This window comes from Zeugodacus cucurbitae, chromosome 6 (genome assembly GCF_028554725.1).
Source record: "Zeugodacus cucurbitae isolate PBARC_wt_2022May chromosome 6, idZeuCucr1.2, whole genome shotgun sequence".
NCBI classification, from domain to species: domain Eukaryota; kingdom Metazoa; phylum Arthropoda; class Insecta; order Diptera; family Tephritidae; genus Zeugodacus; species Zeugodacus cucurbitae.
In genome coordinates this window covers 24241415-24266065 of record NC_071671.1, presented here as the reverse complement: position 1 = coordinate 24266065, position 24651 = coordinate 24241415, and the positions used below count along the sequence as shown (strand labels likewise).

Here is a 24651-nt window from a genome sequence, read left to right as displayed (position 1 = left end):
ATATGTCCTTAAAATAGTGCAATCACTTTCAATTGGCCATTACACTGCTCCATCTCTCCTTCTAGTCGTTTACATATGTATACAGAAAATGACCAGTACATGGTCATGTAATTACGGTTGACATTTCACGTTAACTGCAATTTAACAATTATGTCCCAATTACGAACGATTTAGTATTTAACTGAGAACAATGCAATTTGCGGTCAAATTTATTGGGTCATAATTGACTAAATATATGAGTATATGAGTTGCTGTGGAGATATATGAGAAGGAATGAAAGTTTGCGGTTGCTAATTTCTACTTAACGTTAAGTGGTTTATTTACGTAATCGGAACATAATGCATCAATTTTATAATGTTCACTGTTATGAAGGATTTTTGATGATTTTTGATTAAAATTATTTCTCAATTTAGTCGGTTAAAAGTGATGCATTATCTGCAATTTTGATATAATGTCCTTAAGACGATGTCCCTAAGAAGGTTGTGAGAAGAAACTGAAAAAAGGATAGGATATTTCCTTTAGGTTGATATTCCATTTCATAATTTAGTCCATACAGACCAGCGTATTAAGGTATACGCGATGTAAGCAATGAATGATCCATTTCGATTGGAATCTTCAAAAGAGGTTCCAAGGAGCTGTAGTGCGGTAAATTTCGGAACAAGAATAGAAGACTTGCTAATTACATCAAGAAGAATACAATGCTGTTGATACACCCAACCTTTTGGGAGGGTATCATTCAGAAGTGACATTGTAAGACAAGGGGCATCACATTTAAAAATTTAGGGCAATATCGTTTCCCGCTCTGCTGCGCTCCTGGGTGCTAGACGACTGGATGCTCTGTACCACGCCGATCACGCGCGGCTACTTCTGCCGACGGTGGCGTGATTGATTTTATTAAAGATTATTCAATAGAAAATATTCAATAGAATAACCTGTTTTTTATTTTATGATAAATCCATAAAATTGGAAAATGGGTGACGTCACGTCAGGGGGGGTGAGTTCAAAATGTGACAACTTGTGTCAAGGAGGAGGGCAGGGGTTAAAAAGTCCTTAAATTCATGTAAAGTAATTAATGGATGGCCCCTTAGGGCGTCCAAATCTCAAATCAAACATACAAATAAAATAGCATAAGTGACCATCACATTCTAAACGGCAATGACTTCCGACTCATTGATAATACCAATTGAATTTTGAAAATTGAATTTTAGCTACTAAAGTTGGTATTTAGCTGTAATGTGAGACGGAAGCTTTAACCTCTAGTATGCTGTAGCTATGCTAATTGGATTTTCGAGGGGTTCCAATCCAGTTAATTACCCTTAGTTCCGCAGAAGTCCTTCAATGAGGTGTAACTTCGTTTAGGAGAAGTTGAACAGTTCTAAGTTTCTTTAAATTGAAAACCTCGCGTACTTTCTGTTGTAAGATGACTATAAAGAATTACCTATCAACTCTATAGACTTTGGTTTCTAAATTAGATGACTGACTCAGTTGCCAGCGAAATATATAGAATATTTCAGACATTTGGCTTCCACAAAAGTAACTATAAAAGGCAAGCAACTTGGATAGTCAGTGTATTTGAAGACAAAGTGCTTTCGAACTCTTTGAAAATCTGATTTATCTCAAAGCTCATTCGAAATTAATTTAATTTAAAACTTGAAGATTTCCATCATCTATCCACAAAATTTCTTAATCATTTAATAGAAACGTCCTAGTTTTTAAACATACATATATGTAATATATAATAATCACTGTATTTCAATTACAACAAAGAGATGCTTTTATCAGAGATATGTAAATATTATGTAATATCCGCATTGACACTCACATACATTAAAAAATCCCCACGAGCTGTATAAAATTAATTTTGTATTTGTAGCGGAAATACAGCGAATGAAGCGTGCATACGCCCTGATTTATGCACTTTGAATATTAATGAGGTGACGTGACCTACAGGTGCAACTGAACAAAATGGCTTGCTTACATATATATTTTTTAGATACAGTGTTCAAGAAGAAAGAAGTACATACAAACTATTTTTATTTAAGTAAGGCAATGGAGTAGGATACGGAAGGGTACCTGCTGTTTCGAAGAAAGGTGTGATTCGAAGAGTTTTGTAGTTTTTGATGTGGATGAACTTATTGTGGACTTGCTCCTGAACTTTCGATTTACCTCGTTGAGTACAAGTTACACAATTTTTTGTACCTTCGAAGCTCGTACCTCGAAAGCGCTGGTCAGTGACTAGCACTTGGACAGTTACCAAATCCTTTTGCCCTAAAGTGAATCGAAAGGGGTCTACCGAGCTATTTGTCCTTAGCAAAGTTCTGCTCTCCTTAGTCGTAAGGCTTCTAACTGGCCATGTCATATCGGGATCCACGCTGTTAGGTTAAAAACCTTAGTGGATGCAAGCAGTGTAATCTGTCTGGAAGAGGATGAGATGGAATCATCGTATCACTTTCTTCTGGAATCGCGACTTTGCGAAATCAAAATAAAGATTTCTCAGATCTCACCTTAACCTTCCGGTTAAGGTTACCGTTTGACTGAAAATCATTTGAAAACAGGTATATCTCGTCTCTAGGTAATATTTGATGGATGGTGTGCGTCTTGGGTATGTGAAGGACAGGCCTAGACTTCACATACCCAAGACGCACACCAACACTACCAACCACAACTGCTAGGTAGAGCGGATACCCAAAAAGGTAAATATAATTACCATTCTGCGAGGAATCTATTCACTGTTCCTAAATGCAATATAAAAAAAAATAAATTAAAATCACACTCGCCTACGTTGCGCTGACTAACCGTTATCAGCTAATTTGAATGTCACGTTCAACTCATTTTCACGCTTTAAATGAGATTAACCAATGGAAATTAATACAGTTAAGTGAAAGGAGGAAATCGAGAACACCTTTTTCCAATAGAATTTCATTATAATTTTGCACTAATTTTTATAATTTTATTGCAACGCCTGCCAATCGTGGCAACGCATTTGGCCATGGACTGCACCGCTGACTCTCATCTCTCTCACCGCTGCCGCAGTCGAACAGGAAGTGCGCGCTTAAGCGCCGTCATGAATAAATGAAAATCCGTGCTGGCTAATGTGAAAGTTTTAACCGCAAAAGCGATTTAAAAGTGACCAAGACTTTTTTGCACAAAAAGCGTATTTAACATATTCTTTATGCGCGCTTCGCCTGGAAGTATGCTACAAAAACACATTGAAGTGGTTTGCACGCACCGCTTAGCAGCATCGTAAATCACTGCACACCCACACACATTTAACGCATTTTTCACTCACTTTGTGTGAGTAGCTACTAATTTGAATGACAGAAAGTGAAGGCGAAAAAGGATTTAAAACACTCTCACTGACTCATTTTGGTTTTGTACCTCTTTTTTCGGCGTGGGCGGACAGCAAGCAAATTTTTTCGCTATTAATTTCATTTCAGTTTCGGAAGGCTGAAATATACACAAATAGCTATGTATGTATCTCTTTGTGTGAGATTTTTTTTTTTCGAAAAGCTGTGGTCAGCGACTAATCCTGAATTTCGTATGGTAAGAAGGAAAGGAAAATGTGGAAAATGTAAAAGTCAAGCGTGGGAACTAGCAGCTACTAGACGGCGTATGTATGAAAACATCAAATAGCGACACAGATTGTTAATTCCGAAACTTCGGCATGCCGAAATTTTTTCGTTAGTTTCTGAATGAGTTAAGATGAGAAGTACATGATTTAAAATATTTGCATTTTTGAGTAAAACATTAAAAAGCAATCTATAATCCCTAAATTCGGGGATACCGAAAAATTTCGAAAACATTAAAGTAAATGAATTTGTAAAAGAAAACAGTGTAGGACTAAAATTACACTCACAATCATATTTTTTACTATTTACTCACAATATAATAATAAAAAAACACAATACAAACTCAATCCCGAAATTTCGGGATCCCGTAAATTTAATTCCAACCAAAAACTGAAATTTGTAATAATAATATAAACTTACTTTAATAAACTTAATGCAGAAAATTATTAAAAAAAAACACAGGGATCCCGAAAATGTCATTCCACAATCTATACAAATACCAGTACACTATGTAAAAGCATACCTTATGTGTGCATATATTCATAGTTTCACAAGATACAGCAGACGCACCGCGTCCGCCAGTGTATGCACCGCACCGGAAGGAACTAAGCTCAGCGAAAATTCAAATTCAAGTTTCCAGCAGCTGTATCGCCACCAGCCAACAACACAGTGCATACGCTTGGTCAGCTTAATTGTTAGCAACTTGACTGTCTTACGCTGCGGACTGTAGCCAATTTCTACACGGCTACCACCCACGCACACATATCCACACATATGCAGCTCTTCAACTACTTCGGGCGTAGTAGCTACTCTTCTGCTGACGATAGCGCCTTTCTGTGAAGTGTATAAATTGTCCAACATCATGAATTTATTATACGGCTACATGAAGTTCACTTTAGTTGGCATTTTTTTCATTTCGGTTGACACCTACAAGCGCAACCAACGAAGCTCAGCTTCTCAGCTTGGAGCTGTTGCATTTTTAGATATGCGTACGCCTTGAGCTGCAGCAACCATTTGGAAAAACTGCATACTTTGCACATGGTTTTCCGTAAGCCGCAAGCTTTAGCTACGCTGATGTGAGTTTCTAAACCCGCTAAGCAGCGAAGGAGAATATCTTAAGGCGGCTACCTACTGACCAAGAAGATTAATATTTGGTGTTTGCGTTTGCTAAGCGAAAGTGATAACAAGTAAGGTTTTGGTGTTGTTGTTTTCTATTTTAAATTTAGACTGGATTTTTGAAACATAATTTAAGAACTCTACACTTTCTGTTACTTTAAAGCAAATTTATGCGGAGAGCTGAGGTATCTAGCTCAGGTGGAGTAATTAGAAGTTGTAACCTCAAACCAAAGGTCTTACCGATCAAAAAATATTTAGCGGTCGTACCTCGGCAGTAATGTCCTAACTTTGCAATAAAAAGGTATTCTGAAATTTCGCTGTCATTTGGAGATGGTTGAAATGAAGCTCAGCTTCTATTATAAACTTACAGTCTACACGGCTTGTCTTCTGATTCGAATATCTCACTTGAATGACTCCATCAGGTTAAAGTGCAATTTGAAAGAAGATAAAGCTTTCTCGGAGAGATTATCCGACACCAGCTCCAAGTTGAAGCTCCATGCTTCTTCTGACTCTTATAAATATAGTGGTGACATACCACAGTGATACCAAAGCACTTAACTGTCTTCCTATCCGTGATGTCCAGGCATTAATGTCACAGTTCTGTATGTATAGAAAATATCAAGATTATGATTGGAAAGCCAAGAACCAATTGTAACTCGGTTCTATTATTTCAATCTAAGCTCTTCATCTGTACTGATGCCATACCATCATATACTGCTGTGTTCTGGTTGTCTAAATGTGGTTAGTTTTAATATTGCAAAGCAAATCCCTCTGTCGACGAACAAAACTTACGCTCTATAAGCCTCTCGTCATTCTCGTTGTATTAAAAGGCGTAGAAACATGGACGATGGCAACCTGAGATGCGAAGGTACTTGGATCATTCGATAGAACTCTCCTCCGCAAGATCTTTAAAGCCGTCCACGTGTGCGAAGAGTACCGAAGAAGATGGAACCTTGAACTGAATGAGATCATGAATACAACGAATGAGTTCCTTGGGTTGTTGTTGTTGTAGCGGTTATCCAAACCCTCCTGTACCGCTAAGCCTCAATTAATTGTTGTTGAAGCCATCTAACGGTTGGGTCATGTTGTACGCATGGAAGACGATACTTCCGCGAAAACCTCCTTCGTTTCGAGAGCCATACGTAGACAACGGAAGCAAGGATGCCCACGTATCCAATGGAAACAGGACCTATCTGCACTTGGGATGTATAGCTAGCGTAATTTCGCAAAGAATAGAGGCACTTATTCGTTGTCTTCTCTTAAGTCTCATCTTATAAAAGCTGCAACAAATTCTTAAGAAAGCTGCACATGTTTAAATCACAAATAAAACAACAATTTTAAGAGAATATATTACATTGTCGTAATTTATTTTTTCTTTATTATATATTTTTGTTGTTGTTGTTGTTTTTTTTTAATTTTGTAATTTTTTATGGCATACCATACTTTGTAGACCTATATAAATACAGAAATATTCCAAAGGTGAGCGTCTATTCTCATGACTCACGCATTCTTCCCACAACATCGCTCATATAAAACGCTTATCCCACACCGGATAGTATGGATATAAATAGTTCTCGACTTTTAATTTTAAATGCAGTTCCGTTTTTGGAAGTAACGTTAATATCATTTTTCCATTTCTATGCGAATGATAGAAGCTGCAATGGCGCACCAACTTAAATTCACTCCACTCCTTCAACTTTCGTTTGCGTTTGTAATCATCCATCTTACAATGTCGCAGTTCCCTCAATTCCGTCTTCAAACAGAGTCTACAAATGTCTAAGTTCGTATTGAAATTGTGATAGTAATCACTATCGGTTTGTTTTTGGCAACGAAAGCATTTCATATAGTTTCTAGCGCTGCATAAAGTCGCCACGGCTGGCCATATTATACGACGTGTGCCGAAGGCGAGACAATAGTTGAGTGGATCGGGTATTTTTATGTGATATGGATAGGTGGTTGGACTGGATAAATGAAAGAGAGAGAGAGAATGAGTGATACCGATATTGAATATTGGTGTGAGTTAAGTATTAGGCAGTAAGTGACACTTACGCGGGTGTCAGAAATTTCGGCTCCTTCCTTAAGGCCGCTCCAACATTAAAGGGTTTCTTACATGGCTTTATTGATTTGTCATATTCAGTAATGTATTTACCTACGGGCGGATTTCTATCCTGTTTACGTGAGGAAAAACGTGGCGTTTGACTGACGAGCGGTGAACAGCCGTACTTCGAGGGACACTGGTGAAAAAATATTTGTTAAATTTGATTATCTTCAGCGATATCAGAACCATATATCCATATTTTAGACCATGCTTGGGATACTATACAAGATTAACACATTAACATGATCCAATCCCCACAGACCCGATTCGCCACTCTTGTTCTCCTTCTCTATATTTATATCTACATATATCGTCTCACCTCTTTGTATAAACTGCTAAACGTTGCGGACGTTATTGATGAATAAGATTCATTGCTTCCCATACTCGATGTATAGGGCCACATATTCGTACTCATTCGTTCTACTTTAGTACCAAAGGCAACTTTTGGTGTTTTAGGTAATTCAACAACGTATTCAAAGTTTTCTGCAAAAATATGCAATACAAGTAAATGTGATTTGAGAGCATAACGATTTAGACAAATTACGAAATTTACTACCTTTAGTTTCATACATTTTCTGGGATACACACAATTTTTTTTTGTTATAAAAAAATCTAAAAAATATTTATAAAAAATGTACAAAAAAATCGCGGCTAAGAGCGAAAAGAAACCGCATCTATTCTTCAATGACTGTCTGAGCCAAAATCGAAATTTGTACTGATGCATTTTGTTGATTTTAATTTTCGAGAAACTTCAAACAGAAAATGAGAAAAGTGTTTAAAAAGAAACTACAGTGTTCAAGAAAGTTGTAAAATGAAAGTTGTTCGGCTTAGTATTTTTACTCCTAGAAACTTTTTTCCAACCACTGATCTTCATAATTTAGTGCATCTGTAGCTGGCACACTCTTTTCTTTAGAAACCACCAGTATCGTGGTCAAAACGAGGCTGTAATGAAATTATGGTAAAATAAATATTTTTTTCCAAGGTTACCGAGGTAGTCTCGATAAAATCGTTGTGACTTCCGGATAATTCCGTAGTAGCAGTGAGAAGTAATATGTGGTAATACTTGGTTATTCGTCACCAAATGGAGCTTCGATTACTAAGAGAACAACAATATTCTATAGTTGTGCGGGGGAGCCAAGAGCCACAATGAGATTCCTCCATTTATTACGATCATGTACTAGCCTCTTTATTTGACTCCAACTTTTTGGATCTTAGATATTTCGATGTTCAAATTTATTCTCCAGTTTAAAGCGCGTTGGCTTTTTCTTCGGCTACCTTTTGGATTCCAGTTGATATTGTTCCGGTTGATTTGTATATGGAACATGGGTGAGTCAGTCCCATTTTCATTTGAGGATTTCGGCCCAGGGCGATGTTTGGTTTGTGCGTGACCATAAGTCCGTGTTAGAGACGGTGACGGGCAAGAAAATGTTCCGAAGCCATGGGTTTGTGAAAACTTGCAGCTTTTGAATATCGAGGTCAGCGAGATTCCATGTTTCGCAACCATAGAGAAGGGTTAACTTAACGTAAGAATTTAATATTTATATTTTGTTACACGATAATTCAGATTTATACATTCTTGCAGAGTTTCTGGGGCTGAAGGAAGAAACAGAATTCAAAGCCAAAAGCTCGTAAAATGTAAGTTAATGAAGAGTCCAACACCACAAAACAAAAAAATAATTCGATACGATTCCAGGAAATGTCTGTGATTGATGATCTTAAAAGACCTCTCGTTTCGTTATTAATGGACTGAGTGCCAGTACATCTTTATTTGATGTATTCTTGACTAGCAAAAAAAAGCGAAGCAAAGCGAAATTGGCACTGTTTGCGCAGTCGAAAAGTCTTTCTAGATATAGGTGTTCAAGAAGATGTCTGGAAAGCCAGGTAGAATCATTTCAGTCACTTCCTTCTCACTCGTTTTTGCAAGTCTTCTATCCATCTATCCAGGGTAATTATCTGGTATCGGAAATAATTATCTTAGTGGATTCGTGATGAATTTAAGGGTTCCCCTTTGATATATATATGATTCGTTTATGTTTCTCACCTTTCGGAAATTTGAAATCTCATACCTCAACAGGAATTAGACACAAAAATCGCTGTATTAAAGTAATTTTATTGGCTTGTAATACAATTTTACTTTCGTTGAATACATTTTTTTTTTTCAATTTATTCTGTTTTATAATTTTATTTTTTACTAGTTTCATATTAATATTTATTTCTTATAATTTTGTGTTGTAATATTTTCGCGTTAAATTTTTTTTTTTTGAAATTTTGTTTAATATATTTATTTTTTTTTGTTTAATTTTCGCAGCCTTTTCAAACTTTATGCTTCGTTGTTTAACCGATCTTTAGTATTGGACATACCATTTGTGCATGGTATCATATGTCTGCAGATAGTTTTCGACTCTAGTTTTCAAACGTAGAACAGTGCGTGGATATTTGTCCACCGACAAGTCACCGGAGTAATGCTTGTGAAAGAAATCACACCAACGCGCCGGTTTGTATTTACCCAATGCACGCAGCCGATTCGAACGTTTCAAACGCTCGTATTTACAATTATTCAACTCTTCTATTTCCGCATTCATACATGGCCGACAAAGGTCCAAATTGTGGTCGAAATTGTGATAGTAATCACCCTCTGGTTGTGTTTGACATTTAAAACATCGCGACTTATTTTCAGCTCCACAGAAGACGGAGTAGGCTGGTATTACGAAACGTTGTTTACCGAATGCCATCTCGACTGGCTCGACGCGTCGACGGTAGTGATAGTAATCGCTGGGCCTGCGAATAGAGAGTAATGAATTAAATTTTTACAAGATCTCTACTCCAATACATCACAGTTCTATTACGATGGTCCAATCTGTTTGCCTAATTGCAACCTAAATCTAGTATCGCTTGAATTGAATGGATAACATATTTTCACATCGGCTTCTGGTCGTACGTAATCGTAAGCATTCGGTGCGGGATACTTTGATTCGGGTGGTATCTTGAAGCGCGGCGAACGATTAACCATAGCGGTGTAACCACGATTTGAGGGGTACTAAATGGGGAAAAAACTTACATATCGTATAAACTTATACCGTTATATCTATAATATATACAATATATCTATAATATTACATTATGCAACAAGCCATATTTATAAGGTTCGCTCTCAACTTGTTCCTTTATATTGAATTTCATTCTAACTTTTCTACTTTTATCGATAGTCGATTTGCGTGGGAAACGTTCCGTGCCAGAGCCGAAACCAATATGCGGTTTTTTGAACTCACCGACGACATATGGAAATGCTAATGACGATTAATATTAGTAGCTCAGTTTTAGGTTATCTTGAAAATAAAGCTTTTACTATTTATTTCGTTTTCTAGTTCTAGTGCCGCTTCCACCGAAAACATTGAACGTTTTAAAAAGGTTGGTCACTCAAATTTTCTGCTGAATTTATAAAAAAATAATTGCTCCAAAATGTGCGAAATTTGTAAGACCAGAAATTAGAAAATCTTCTTGTAAGCCAAGCAAACGAAAACGCAATTCAAATTTGATTTTTAATTTTGTAACTTTGGTGAAGGTTGATTGGTTGGGAGTTGCCAGATTTCAAATAAATATACACATACATTCATACAACGTATAAAAGAAAGAATAAGATTAGAGGAATATAAAATAATTAGATCTGGACACGCATCTCCAATGACATTTGCAGAGAGATTATTAAAAAATACGAATATAAAAAAATAATATCTGAACCCTTCCGCTTTTTTGCTCTTTATTCAATGCTTGATAAAAAGTGTTACAGTGATCGGATTTAGTTCAAATATCCGCGAAGTGATAGAGTACCATCCCACAAAACACCATAAATCTTACGGAACGTTTCTCGAGCGGATTTACCTTTAAAATAACGCGAATTTCGGCGTTAGTGAACTCTATGTTTACACGTTTATAACTGTTGAACGCAATATCCAAACTAATCATGCGTAGCTTCGTTTTGTATATATAAAGATATTGGAGATACTTGCCAATCTAATATAATATTTGTAAATAAAATGTGTATGAAAGCTCAATAAAGCTCCAATCACTCATTGAATGAAAAACTTTCTCTCATTGCATTATTCAGTTGTAAATGCATCCCAACTGGTTGAATATAAACTTATATGAAGCATTTAAAATAATTTAAGCATTATAGTACTGTTTAAAAGCTCTTTTGGAGAGCTTTCATTTTTTTAAACTTGTTTTGGTGAAGTTTCTGAAACTAATCATAAGCGATTAATTTGATTGTTGAGCTTTCACTTTTCGTGTGGTTTCAGTTGTCAATGCTTCTCTACGGAGTGAATTTTAGCTTTATAAAAAGCAGTTAACATTATTTGAGCCTTACTATTCAAAAGCTCTTTAGAAGAGCTTTCACTTTTTCTAAACATATTTGATGAAGATTTTAAAACTAATCATAAACAATTAATTTGAGTGCTGAGCTTTTACTCTTGATGTGCCTACAGCTGGAAAAGTAAAGAAAATTATTAATTGCATTTATAAAGCACAAAAAATGCCTTTATTGCCACATAGTGCTTTCCCAAATTCTTTATAAAAGATTAAGAACACAATTCCAATTCGTTTACTCCACCTCCCTTAACGCTTCTTAAACATGTAAATATAATTTTCCGTTTTGATTTTATAACGCAATGTCGATGTGGGTAAATGTTGAATGGCTGACGTCGTGCCTTGATGATCATGAAAGAAGTCACAATAGCGCACCGGTTGATATTGACTCAATTCGCTACGCATGCGTGCGCGATAGAAGAGATCGGTTGAACAGCGTTTCAACATTTTCAATTGCTTATTCATACAACGTCGACACATATCCAAATTCAATTGGAATTGATGGAAATAATCGCCGATCGGAGTCTTATTGCACTTGGAACATTTTGCGACATTCACGGGTGTGCAAATAACGGCAACGGCGGGCCAAATGACGCGACGAGAGCCGAAAGCAGAGCAGATCTTTAGGCTGGCTTGACGTTTGTCGACCGCATAATCGGCGGGACTGTGGAGCCCAATGAAGAAAATTGTTATTATTACAAAAGTAAAGATGAACCGTTAATCATTTGCACTCACCATGGTGTCACCAGTTTCTTTATTTGATCACGTTTCGTTCCAATATTAAATGGACGTGCGGCTTGTTTGGTTTTCTTTGGCGGTTCGACATCATAGGCGCCTATTGGTGGAAAGCGTGATATTTCAGTGGGCGGTAGGCGCGGCAGTTTACTAACAAACGATGAATAGCCATACGCAGATGGGTACTAAAAGTTGATTGAAATTGATTTCAGAAAATAGTGTAGAAGAGTATTCATTTCACTGCTCACTTTCTTGTCTAAAGCCTCCTTGGTATCCACATACTCGAAAGGACCAGGAAAATCACGCACTTCACCTTGTATTTTTCGCATAAATGACGATAGGCCAGGTCCGGTCATAGGCAACGTAATACGCTCCATACCAGATCCGAAGGCAACACGTGGAATTTCAGGCGGATTCACCACATAAATAAAGCCTAGTGAGATAAGGTAAAAAGTCGGGGATTTTTAAATGTGTACAAACATGAAGAAGACATATGAAGAAAAAGAAAAAATCAAATAACATCGAACCAAAATTAAAAATAAAACTTGAAAAAAAGTCAAAAGAAATGTGCAAATTGAAAAAATTTTGAATTTTACAATAAAGCTTAAAATTATTGATCAGCACCAAATAGAAGTTTTTTAACAAATAATTAATAAAACATTTTATCTAAATGCAATTTACGGATATTTAACTCATTTTTATTGAAAAACATGCCTCTAAGTGAGTACTTGAATTAACGAAAAATTCGATGTACCGAACAGGCCTGACCTAATGTGTTCGTTATTTCGGAAAACTGCTGTATATAGACTTTCTTTCAAGCTTTGTGGATCATTTTTTTTTTTTGGAATTTTTTGATTTCGTTTACAAGTCAGCTAAAATCTTTTCAATAATTCATGTCTTCAAGATTGTATTTTTATTTCTTTCACAATCAGAATTTTTATTCTTTAATCTTTTACGGAGCTTTCACTATCAAGTGTATCAACTTAAGAGCTTTCACTTTGTTGGAGCTTTTTCATTCACTTCATGTTGAACAATTTTTAAATTCATTTATTCCAATGATCCTAATTTTATAATTAAAATATTATGAACGCTTATTCCTTGAAGCTTTCACTATTTGACTAATTTTTTCTTCTGCTGAACCTATTAAAATCTAAAAATATATTTAATTAAATTACTTTTATCCGCTCTCGCCCGCGCTGTTATCAACTGTGTTTCGCGTCTTTGCGCCCTCAACACTTCGCGGTCGTATTTCGTTAATTTCTTTGAAAACATATCGCTGCCACAAACAAAATCGAACTGACGCTTAGCAAGAGCTCTAACTAGTGAAAAGACCTCACGCAATGCAATCAATGGATTCAGCGAAAATAACGGCAAAATCAAACCGCCAAAGTAGGTCACCTGTGGAAGCAAAAGCAAACCTTTATATATTTATAAGAATGTGTGTATGTTCAGTGCAATTAGCCTCCCGCAGTCATATGCTCACGCAACAGATTTTCGCACGCACATCCCTTTTCCAATATTCATTGGCAGTTTAGACAATTTATTGTTTTTCCTTCTTTTATACTTTGGCTCCTTAACTGTATATGCGTGTATACGTAATCAAATCTACTACTTCGTCGTAAATTAGTATACATCAATATGGCGATTAATCGCTAAGTCATGGCGGAGGTAACTAGGTAATTTTCTATATATAAAAGTTTATTTTCAATAGAAAAGTATCCACTTGGTTGTCTTATAGCATAGACTTAATGAAGCTTTCATCAAAATTAACTCAGGTCGAATTCAGGACCACAATTAGCCAATACCATTAACTCGAACATTGTCTTAATCTGACATCTTTCTCCGCTGCAGTAGGAGCCGATGAAGTGTTTCCAGAAAATAGTTGCTAAAATGTTGATCGATCTCTTCTAGAAATATACTTTCTCTATAGATTCTGCATTAGACTAATTGGTGGAAACAGTTTCTGCTTCGATTGTTCCATATTTAAGAACCCTTAAAGGACACTTCGAAGTCCCCAAAAGCTTAAAAGCATTCCTACCACAATACTTCCCTAGCATTTTTTTCACATTTTTATTTCACTAACAACTCACCCTCCATTGCGATGATTCGTGGACTTTACTAAAAATAAGTTTATATAAAATAGTATAAAAAAGCTGATAACAGATTTTTATATTACTCTTCAAGGAATATTCAATTGTATTTAAAAAATTATAACTCATAATTGACATAGTTCTTTTTTTATTTTTAACAAGAACAAAATAATTCATATAACGTTAAGGGTGTTCAAATAAGTTTTCTATTATTTTTAAACAATTGAAGTTAGATCTTGAAACGCTAGAATATCCAATTGTTTTACAATTCAAATTTGCATCGAAATTTCGAGATCCTTCTCAATTGTATTCATCAAAGAAGTCTTCTCTCTTAGACGCTTTAGGCTTCTTTCTTAGTGCCTTAGGATTAATAAGAGCTGAAATAAATCAATAAGAACAAAAACCTAGAAGATATACAATAGTTTGGGAGAAATCCTCATCAAAATGGTCTGAGAAACCCAAAGTCGTCATAGAGATCAGAAGTCTAATATAACACTAGATCCAGTAAAATATAATAGAAATCTTACGTTTTTCATTTCACCCACATGTTATTTGATTCGTTTTCTAGTTGAATAGCCAATTTAAAATATAAAGAACAGCCACTGTGATGTATCTTTAAAATATAGAAAATATATCGCGGCGACTGTTCCCTGCACTTAAATGGTTTTCACGCAATGATACACAAAAGGCACTCACATTTTATATTTAAATTTATGATGTTTCTTAACGAACGCAATATAAAGGAAAATCACTGTGATATATTCTTTAAATATATGTATATCACAACGATCGTTCCTTTAATCGAGTTGTTAGTTATTAAACAAATTTTAATGCCACAAATCACTGAGCTTTCACTGAAATTCTTTTGAGCTTTAATTTCATTCAAGCTTTAAAGCAAACACTTTTCACATAAAGCTTTTAAAAAACTAGTCACTTATAAATTCGCGAGCTTTTGCACCTTCATTATACTAAAGCTTTTAAGCTTTCACTTTTTCTAACGTTTTAGTTTTCCTAAACCACATAATGTTGTTTTCGTCGCAACGAGCTGCAATGGTTGTCTAGCTTTATGAATAAATAAATCATCAAAGCTAGGCCACCAAAGAAGCTAACTGCATCGCTTTAAGTTCGGTGTGGCAAACTTTTAATTCACTGCTCTATAATTGTATACACATATTCGAACACTCTAGTGTTGTTTGTATCTTAAAATTAACAAGAGTGTACGAACTAGTCACTACCCTGTTTTTGCATGAAATAAGCGACTAGTCCGACAATCATGTTTAATTTCAAAAAGCTCAACAAAACTGTTGTGTCTTCAAATACACTCTTCACTTATGTTGCGTCCTATAATTGACATTATGGGACAAACTTTACCCAGTGATGCAGAAGTGTAGCACCAACACTGAACAAAGTTAATCCTATAATTGAATAGGTTAAATAAGTGAAAGCTCTCAAATTTTAAATATTTAAATTTATAACAATTTTTATGTTGTGGTTACCATTATAAATATAAGGAACAGCCACTGTGATACAGATGAAAATAACTACATCACTGCCACTGTTTCTCATACTTAAAAGGCATATTTTATTTATTCATATTTAAATAAAAAAATCAATTTGCACTTTTGTTGTTTTTGAACAAACGCGTTAACAAGGAAAATCACTGTGATATTAGCTACCAAAATATATATCACAACGATCGTTCCTTTTAACGAGTTTGTCATACATATGTAAGCGTCATTAAAGCACATCACGAAAGCTTTCATTGACCAAAAAGCTCGTCACTAAAAACTTTCACTTTTATAATTTTTATTAATCGCCAACGTATGCCAACACTGTTGATTGTGGTACAACGAACTGCAATGGTTGCCTAGCTTTATGAGACAATCCATCATCGAAAGCCAAACTACCAAAGCAGCTAATTGTGTATCTTAAACATCCACGTGGCTTTCATACTTTACTGTTGTTAGTTCATTGAATCACTTCTTCTTTTTGTAAAGATGTATTTGTCTTAAAATTATAGCACGAGTGTTCGGTCTAGTCACCAGGCTCTATACTAATAATAAGCGACTAGGCCGACAATCGTTGTTTAATTTTAAAATCATTGATTTAAGTATATTATTTAAACACACAAAATTCACATTTGCTGCTGTTTGGTAACCACTTTTTCAGGCACACTGTGCCCAGTGTTGATTCAAGTAAAGATACCCAACAAACTGTGCACGCTGCGCCTTAAAACCTGGTCCAAATTTTAAAACTAGAAATTCTTTAACACTTCAAGTAGACACAGTATATTTGTACACACTGTACTTTTGCGTTGTATGCTACATTTGGCATTATAGGACAAACTTTACCCAGTGGTGAAGCAAAATACTAAAGTGTTAACACCACAACTGAATCAAGTTCGCCGTATAATATTGCTTTGATGAATTTTGTAAAGAAATTTAATTTTTTTTTTTTTAATTTAATTTTAATTTTTTTTTTTAATATTATTTCAATTATTTTTCTATTTTTGTTTAGTTGCAAAATTCACTACAATTTTATTTTTAATTTTCGATTTTTGTTTATTTGTGAAATTCACTGGATCACTGTGGATCTTAACGGACACACGATCACTGCTGCAAACTGTTGCACTATGATAATCCTTCAACTGTTGCGCCGCTATTTATACCAAAACCGAAGCGTATTTATTTTCGTATATTTTCGCATGTGTATCAACGTCGAAGATCCTAGCAAAGACCAGCCTTGTTGCAAATCCTACCTGATGTTACCTGGCTTAATGGTTTATGGTACATATAATGGTTTGAGTTTCAAGGTAGTGTTTTTGTTGTAATTGTTTAATAGTGTGTCTAGTAATAGATATATCTTTATTTTTCTGGAAAAATTAAACAAATCTTATATTTTTATAAATTTGTAGAGAACATTATTTTGTGAAATATTTAACTGCAGTAAAATTTAAATAAATTCTATAATAATCATATTAGATGTTGAAGGTTAAAATATAGTCAAAAATAGATTGTTTCTGTTAAATAAAGAAAATTATTACAATTTATTCTTTAAAATAAATATGTATATTTTTTGTATATATTACTCATTAAAAATTATATTAAACCGTTCAATTTAATAAAAAAAATTATCATGGATTCTCATAAATACTAATGACTCCATGTCTCCATCCTTTTGTTTCCGTGTTTGATCAAAAGAAATAAAGTGCGAGTTTATAACTCCCATACTAAACCCAATAAAATTCAATAACCTAATAAATAGCAATATTAAATATTCAAACTCATAATGGTTTGGTTGAATTGAATGAATTACTCTAGAAAATGTATGGTGTATTATGTTTTTTCGAGGAAATCCATTTTCATTTTAAAAGCAGTTTAAGTTATAAAAAAATAATTAAACTACACTAGAAGCTTTACTTGGATGAAAAACTATCATTTGGATTTATAAGCTTTATGGAGCAATTAATTAATAGCGAGCTAACTAATTAATAAAAATAAAATTTTTATAACCATATTTTGCTTAATAATCAAATTTCAAAATTCTTAAGAAATTCATATTATAAAATATTTCCTGTTTATTACTTGTTAATTACATACATAATATATTTAATTAAATCAATAAAAATAAAAATAAATAAAAGCTATTCATAAAATATTCTCTACATTATCCTTTCTTACTTTGAATATTTTTGCTATTAAAATAACTAAGCAATTACATGCACATTGTCAAATATATATATTTTTTAAGTTTAGAAAGAATAATGTATATATTTATTAATAAAATTTACAATAATATAATATTAAAAATTACCTAATATTTTATTCGTTTTCAACATATTTTTTTAAATTAAAAATACGACTCAAATTAAAAGACAAAATAAAATATTCTAAAATTTACTAATAATATTGAGGTTGTAATATTTGTTTGCCATTTATTATAATAAATTATTAAAATAAAAAAATTTTACAACAGAAATAAAAAATACAATTAATATACAGTGGAACTTCCCTAACTCGCATCACCATAAATCCACAAAAAAACTTCGAGTTAGAGATTTTTCATTAAAACATAACATTTTTCGAAAAGCTGTAAAATATAATATTTATAAACAGTTCATTACTTCGCATAAAGTTTTATGTGCATACGTTAAAATATGTATTCTGTAGTTTTGTCTTTCGCAGTTTTCTATCGTTTGCTTCTTAACTTCTGTATCCCATGCCTTTGTTACTTGATTTATGCAACCCATAAGTGTAATATCATATTTTTTGTTCGCCTCCATACGGATATAGGGACTCCTTTAAAATTATTCCTTGATAGTACAATTTTAAATTTTATATTATGCCCTGCTCGAAAAGTTCGATTTATGGAAGGAAATTTGTATGAAATTTTACTTCTATTGCCAATTCAAGAGATTCGAGTTATGGAAGTTCAACTGTAATATTATTTTTATATTGAACATTTAAATGAGTAAAACATTTATTCATATGCTTTTATGGAAAAATATTTGTATTAATTTATGAAAATTAATCAATAATGGATACAGGAATATAAAAAAATATAAAAAGTTTTACTTTTTTTATTTTAATAATATTTTCTTTAAAAAAAAAATTATGTTCTATTTATTTATTTTTGTTGCTAAAACAACAAGATCGTTAGTAATAAATATTATTTTAAATATAAATATTTGTAAATATAAAATTAATACGAAAGTAAATTAATTTGTTTTTTTATATTTCTATGTTTCTATTAAAATTTGTACAACATAGATTTAATATTTTGTTAGATATTTCAGAATTTAAAATATGTGAAATTAAAAATAAAACAACGATAATAATAAATTAGTAAAATAAATAGAAATTTAAATTTTAAAAAAATATTTGTTTGTTCATTATTTGCATTAATTGAAGATGTCTTTTACATTTCTTATTTTTTCTCGTTTTTCAAAATGTTTAAAATTAATTTTAGTTTTTTTATGTATGTCATGATCTTACCAAAACAGCTAAAATTTTATAAAATTATTGTATCTTGGATATTAGTACGACAGAAAGCCTATATAAAAATTTCCACAAACTAAAATATTTCACAAACAGCTGATTGCCAAATAACAATGAGGAAATTCTAAATGTAAAAACTTAGAATATTAAAATATGAAAGTAAGCAACCTGTATTTTTATGTTTTGGTGAATAGCTCTATGTGCATATGTATACATTTCTATATACACATATGTATATAAGCAACAGTAAGTCTGTAGCAATAATAATATATAGGATTGTCCAAATAAAGGGTATCTCAAAAGCGTTCGATTAGGTTATGGAAATGAATATGGTTGACAGCTGTCAAATATACTTCGAATTTCAAAATTTTTATATATTTATATGGTTATTAATATTATTAAATTTAAAACAAATTTTATATTATACTTATATTTCTAAATTTATTTTGTTTATAAAAATTAAAAATGAATTTGCGGTTGTATAAAAAATTGCTTAGTGTACACACAGCCTAAGACTGCCGATATAATATCTAATACTAGCTCGTCTAATACTTAGTTGAGGCGTACTTAGCAGCGTGTAGTAAAACTAATCCTCTACTAAATCCCTCTACAAGGTTAATATTCATTCTAAAAGAACAAACAATATTTGCAGAGCCTTCCTGGAATTCTGCACTTCGCGGAAGGACCGCACAGCTGCCGCGACTTAAGTTAATACAAACACTTCACATAGTTCATACTGTTTACTTAAACTAATCCATCTTACCTTTGCTTAGTCTGTTACTTAGTTTGAAAAGGTCTAAAAAGGATCGCGTTTGAAATTCGTCTCGCCAAAAGCCGGTCGCGTCGCAGCCAACGAACAATTGCCGCGTTGTTGTGCTGAAATCCTGTCACATGACCTTCAACATGCTCAAATACACGTATTATTATTTTAGTACACGGCGTAACAGCGGTCGTGTCTTAGCGTGAGCGGGGTTTTTAGCTATTCATGTGTTAGATAAAGGTGATATCTACTTTACCTTTATCTAATATAGCTGTTTGTTCTAGGCCTTTTGTTTTGAGGTTTATTGTTTCCGAGAACCGCAGGCGTGGAAAATTTTAGCAGCTTTGTACTTTGGAAAATCCACTTGTTGACAGACTGGAGATATGCCAACAATATTTTGTTTAAAGAGAAGTCTATACTTTGAAAAATGCTTTTAATCGGAGAAAATATTATTTGAGCTGTTGTTCATTTGCGTTTTCGATTTTGTTCGAGCAACTACATAAATCGTCGTATTCTTCAACGCTATTTAGGCCTTACATATATACCGACTTGATGTAATACTCTGTATAAAAATTTAATTAAATTATTATGTAAATGTATGTATATATTTATACTATCGATAAACGGAAAAACTATTTTTTTTATTTTGTTCGGAATAATAAAATTACCAAAAAAATGCTTTAATTATTTTTATATAAGATTAAATTAATATAAACAACAAGTCTTAATACGAAAATTTAACTTGAACCACATAAAGTTAAAATAAGAACTCAATATCGCAATTTTTATGGGCAAATAATAATAATTTAATAAACAAATTAAATTACGGAGAAATAATTAATTAATTTTCCAATTTTTTCATCTCCAAAGAGGTTTTTCTTTTTTTATTTCTTTCTTAATTTTCTTAAATTTCATTAGAGCTTTCACATAAGGAGTAAATAGCTTTTCATAGCTGTTAAGTGATTTCACTCGACAGAACTTTTCTCTTCTTTAATTTGAGCTTTCGCATAAATAACTAACACTATATTTTTGTAATATTATTTTCAAAACGACCGCTTAGAAATAAATAATTCATATTTTTTTAAATAAAAATCACTTATTAAATTCGAGTTAGTTAAATTCTTAACCAGTAATCTTTTTTTATTAAAAAAAAACCATAAATTTTTACTACTTTAACAGAAGTATGTTTGACAATACCAAATTCGCTTAAATTTATAGGAAATTGTTTAAATTAAAACCATTGAATTTAAAAAAAAAAATAAAATAATATTGTCTGATTTAAGAACTAACTGAAATATATTCATTACGAAAAACATGTCATCAGTATTTTTTGATAAATTATATTTATATTTAATGTAACTTTTTCCAAAAATTATCCTCAAATTTGTAATTTTTTTCAAGTCATTTTTTATTTTTTTTTTTATAGTAAAAGATTTATTTTTTTTTTAATAAAAAGTCTAAATAATTTGTAAATAATTCTGATAAAATAAATGATATTTTATTTTTATAAAATATGTTTCTAATTTTAATTAACAATATTGGTTGAACGAAAAAGTGAGTATTATTAAAACTACTTTATATAATAATGAATATATATTTTTTTCCAAAAAAGAATTAACATTTGTATTTAACATGGGCAGCCAAATTCCCAAATTTTGAAATTTAGAATATTTTTTTTTTTTTTTTTAAGAAAACTATATCTATTAAATGTACTGATCTTACAGAATAAAGAAGTAACTGAAAATTTGCAAAACTTCTAAATCGTTAAAAAATACACTGGAACGTCCATAACTCGAACTTCTATAAGTCGAAGATCTCGAACTTTTGAATTGGCAATAGCGTTTAGAAGCCAACTCGAAATTTATAACTCGAAGTTCTCGATAACTCGAACTCTTAAATTGGCAATAGAAGTCAAATTTCATACAAATTCCCTTCCATAAATCGAACTTTTCAACCAGGGCATAATACAAAATTTAAAATTGTACTATCAGAATCAATTTTAAAGGAGTCCCTATATTCGTATGGAGGCGAACAAAAGCTATGATATTACACTTATAGATTTCATAAATCGTGTAACAAAGGCATGAGATACAGACGTCCAGAGCCAAACAATAGCAAAGTGCAACAAACAAAATTACATAATTCATGTTTTAATGTATTGGAATAAAAATTTTTGCAAAGTAAATCACTAAACCTGTTGGAAAATCCATATTTTACAGCTTTTTGAAAAATTTATGTTTTAATGAAAATTTATATAACTTGAAGTTTTTTTGTGGATTATGGTGATTCGAGTTTGAGAAGTTCCACTGTATTTTTTAATTCAAGTAACAATAAACATTACAGTTAAAAAGATGTTAATTTTAAACTTTTTCAACATACATACATATGTATATATAATACCAAAGTTTTTTTAAACAAAAGAACTATTTTAATAATATTTATTTTAATATTATTTTTTATTTAATATTTTTTTAACATTTAATATTAATTTTGTATTTAATATTTATCTTCTTTTGTTTGCTAAAATCATTTTAGAGTATTTCACTTTGAAAAACGGCTAAAATTCAAATAAAAACGGTTCATAAAATATCCTTCTATATATCTATAAGAGTGTACTAATTTATATTTAAATGTTTTGTTTTTTTAATATTATAATTAACTTACCAAAATTGCCATTCCAAAAATCACATATTTCAAATAACATTTATTTTCATTTATTTAACTAAGTTTTATTAATTTTATTTTAATTATAATATTATTATTTTTTCGTTACAATTTGTATTTAATAAATGAAATATGCGTATCGCCGACTATCACCATCAATTTTAATTAGTTGACTAATTTAGCAGATTCTCTGTTTTCCCAAAAAGTCCAGCTTACGTCCTGCATTAAAATTGACAAAACTTTATTTAGTGTCGTTGACCTCTGATTTGCCGTTGCTTCTCTCACGTTCCACATTTACTGTTCTATTGCTTTTGCTTTTCTATTGCATTCGGTTGTATTTTTTTGTTAAGTTAAATTATTATTTGTTGCTTGTGTATTTTTATTTACTCATTATGATTCAATGCTGCTCAATGTATACCCTATTCGATTTTTGATGATAATTAATATATTTTACAATAGATGAAATTTTTTTAATTTCAATTATAAAATAAAAATTATCATAATTTTAAATACACACATATATTAAAGTACTTTCTACATACATACATCTATATTTAAATTGCAATATTCTGTTAATAACTTTCTCTGAAGTTATCTACAAGTAAGAGGTAATGGTTATTAGCATTTTTAGGCCAGCAACTTCAAATTTAACTCCAAGTATATTCAGTTCATATAAAGACTTTAAAAGCTTTCAAAGGTTTGATTAATATTAAAAAACTTTTGAAACGTTTATTAAATAATAAATATACTTTAGAAAGCTTAAACGTAAGCTTATCAGAGCTTTTAGTTTTTTGATGTAAGCTTGCCAATAGAAGTCAATAGTTGATTAAATATTTACAACATGAAAATATAACGCTTTGGTGCTTTCGGTTGAGCTTTTCTGATAAGTGAAAGCTTGGAGGAGCTTTTATTTAGGGTTCCTCAAATATGAAAACTTAATAAATTCTCTTAGAGTTGAATGGATAATTTATTTATGAGTCGGCACACAGTGTTGATCCATACAGCTTAGCAATACGTGCTTCCATTTATACTTTCTCGTATATGAATTTTTCGCTTAGCAGAGCTTTCCAGTATCGGCATTCGTTTTCCAATATTTACAGTATGGAAAATAATATTACCTTTGCACTTTCAGTTGAACTTTTTGGTAAGTGAAAGCTTTTATATAGGACTAGATAGTGAAAGCTTAAAGCTTTTCATTTTTTAGACTCGTGCTTTCTCTCAAAGTGAATGCATTATTTTTTTATGAGACGACACACTCTACTGATGCACACAGCTACATAAAACAAGCGAACAAGCAAAGGTTTTCAGTGTTTTTTTTTTATACTCTCGCAACAAAAGTTGCTAAGAGAGTATTATAGTTTTATTCACATAACAGTTGTTTGTATGTCCTAAAACTAAACGAGTTAGATATAAGGTTATATATAGTGTCCGACCGATACCAAAATTTTGGCCGAAAAATCGATTTTTTATTTGTTGCTTATTCGATAGTTTATAATTTCAAAAATATCGTGTGAAAGCGGTAAGGTCGTATCTTGAATGGAAGCGTTTAAACGCGTTTTTTTCGAAACGACTTTTCATAAAATTACTGACATCATAACTCAACGAGATATTGACCGATCAACTTCAAATTTAAACTGAATGTTCTTGGATATATTTACTATACAATGACCTACGATCTTTTTGATTTGTTGAAAATTGTCAATTTGGCATTTAAAAAACTACCTTTTTTTTATATTCAACTTTAATAACCTTTTTAAATTTTTATGTTTCAGTTACTCATTCGGCGGGAATCATGGCAGCAGGGGAACTATTTTTTTTTTGGCACCTCCCAAGACAACCCATAACTCCTTTATTTTTAAAAATTTTTGTAAAATAAAAATCTTAAAATATAATTGAAAGTACACCTTATTATGTCCAAAAAACTTCGAAACATTCGACCGAATACTTTCTTTAAAAAAATCTTTCAAAGAGGTGACTTTTGTCATTTATATCTCGCATTGTGAAAGGCGGCAAATAGTGATAGTGACTCAATAGAAACTTCGGAAGCTTGTTTGGGAGGTTCTTTTCCATGCACCTTATAGTCCAGGCCAGCACCAAGTAATTATTAGTTGACCCTGTCTACGGCAAACTTTTAAAAATAAATTAACCTAGTTACGAATGCTTCTTTAATAGTGGCTTTTTCTTTTATCGAATGTTTCTAAATTAATACAAAATTATTGAATTTCTTTATACTAGACTTAAATTATCACCATGATGAATT

At 32.1% G+C, this 24651-nt stretch overlaps 3 protein-coding genes and 1 long non-coding RNA gene across 5 annotated transcripts; all 4 read right to left on the bottom strand.

Moving 5' to 3' along the window:
• Positions 1-6020: 6020 nt before the first annotated feature.
• Positions 6021-7507, bottom strand: LOC105210693 (uncharacterized). The gene is made up of 4 exons (XM_011181804.3): positions 7340-7507; positions 7103-7266; positions 6735-6919; positions 6021-6646 (listed from the first exon to the last, which is right to left on the bottom strand). Exons 1-4 carry the CDS (start codon positions 7353-7355, stop codon positions 6211-6213), a joined length of 801 nt encoding a protein of 266 aa, XP_011180106.1. The 5' UTR covers positions 7356-7507; the 3' UTR covers positions 6021-6210.
• A 1379-nt stretch (positions 7508-8886) lies between these two features.
• LOC105210701 (uncharacterized) lies at positions 8887-10325 on the bottom strand. Its single transcript, XM_011181817.3, has 4 exons — positions 10130-10325; positions 9901-10070; positions 9630-9820; positions 8887-9561 (listed from the first exon to the last, which is right to left on the bottom strand). The coding sequence occupies exons 1-4, from the start codon at positions 10173-10175 to the stop codon at positions 9129-9131; spliced, it is 840 nt and encodes a 279-aa protein (XP_011180119.2). The 5' UTR covers positions 10176-10325; the 3' UTR covers positions 8887-9128.
• A 957-nt stretch (positions 10326-11282) lies between these two features.
• On the bottom strand, positions 11283-14124 carry LOC105210699 (uncharacterized). Of its 2 annotated transcripts, none has more exons than XM_011181816.3 (4): positions 13971-14124; positions 12129-12313; positions 11881-12065; positions 11283-11809 (listed from the first exon to the last, which is right to left on the bottom strand). In XM_011181816.3, exons 1-4 carry the CDS (start codon positions 13975-13977, stop codon positions 11395-11397), a joined length of 792 nt encoding a protein of 263 aa, XP_011180118.2. In that variant the 5' UTR covers positions 13978-14124; the 3' UTR covers positions 11283-11394. The 2 variants fall into 2 exon arrangements, with proteins under 2 accessions (XP_011180118.2, XP_011180116.2); XM_011181814.3 differs by lacking the exon at positions 13971-14124 and adding an exon at positions 13056-13167.
• Positions 14125-19730: 5606 nt separating this feature from the next.
• Positions 19731-23043, bottom strand: LOC128922813 (uncharacterized). The gene is made up of 2 exons (XR_008472003.1): positions 22392-23043; positions 19731-20289 (listed from the first exon to the last, which is right to left on the bottom strand). It is a non-coding gene; the product is annotated as an uncharacterized LOC128922813 (long non-coding RNA).
• Between the last annotated feature and the right edge of the window lie 1608 nt (positions 23044-24651).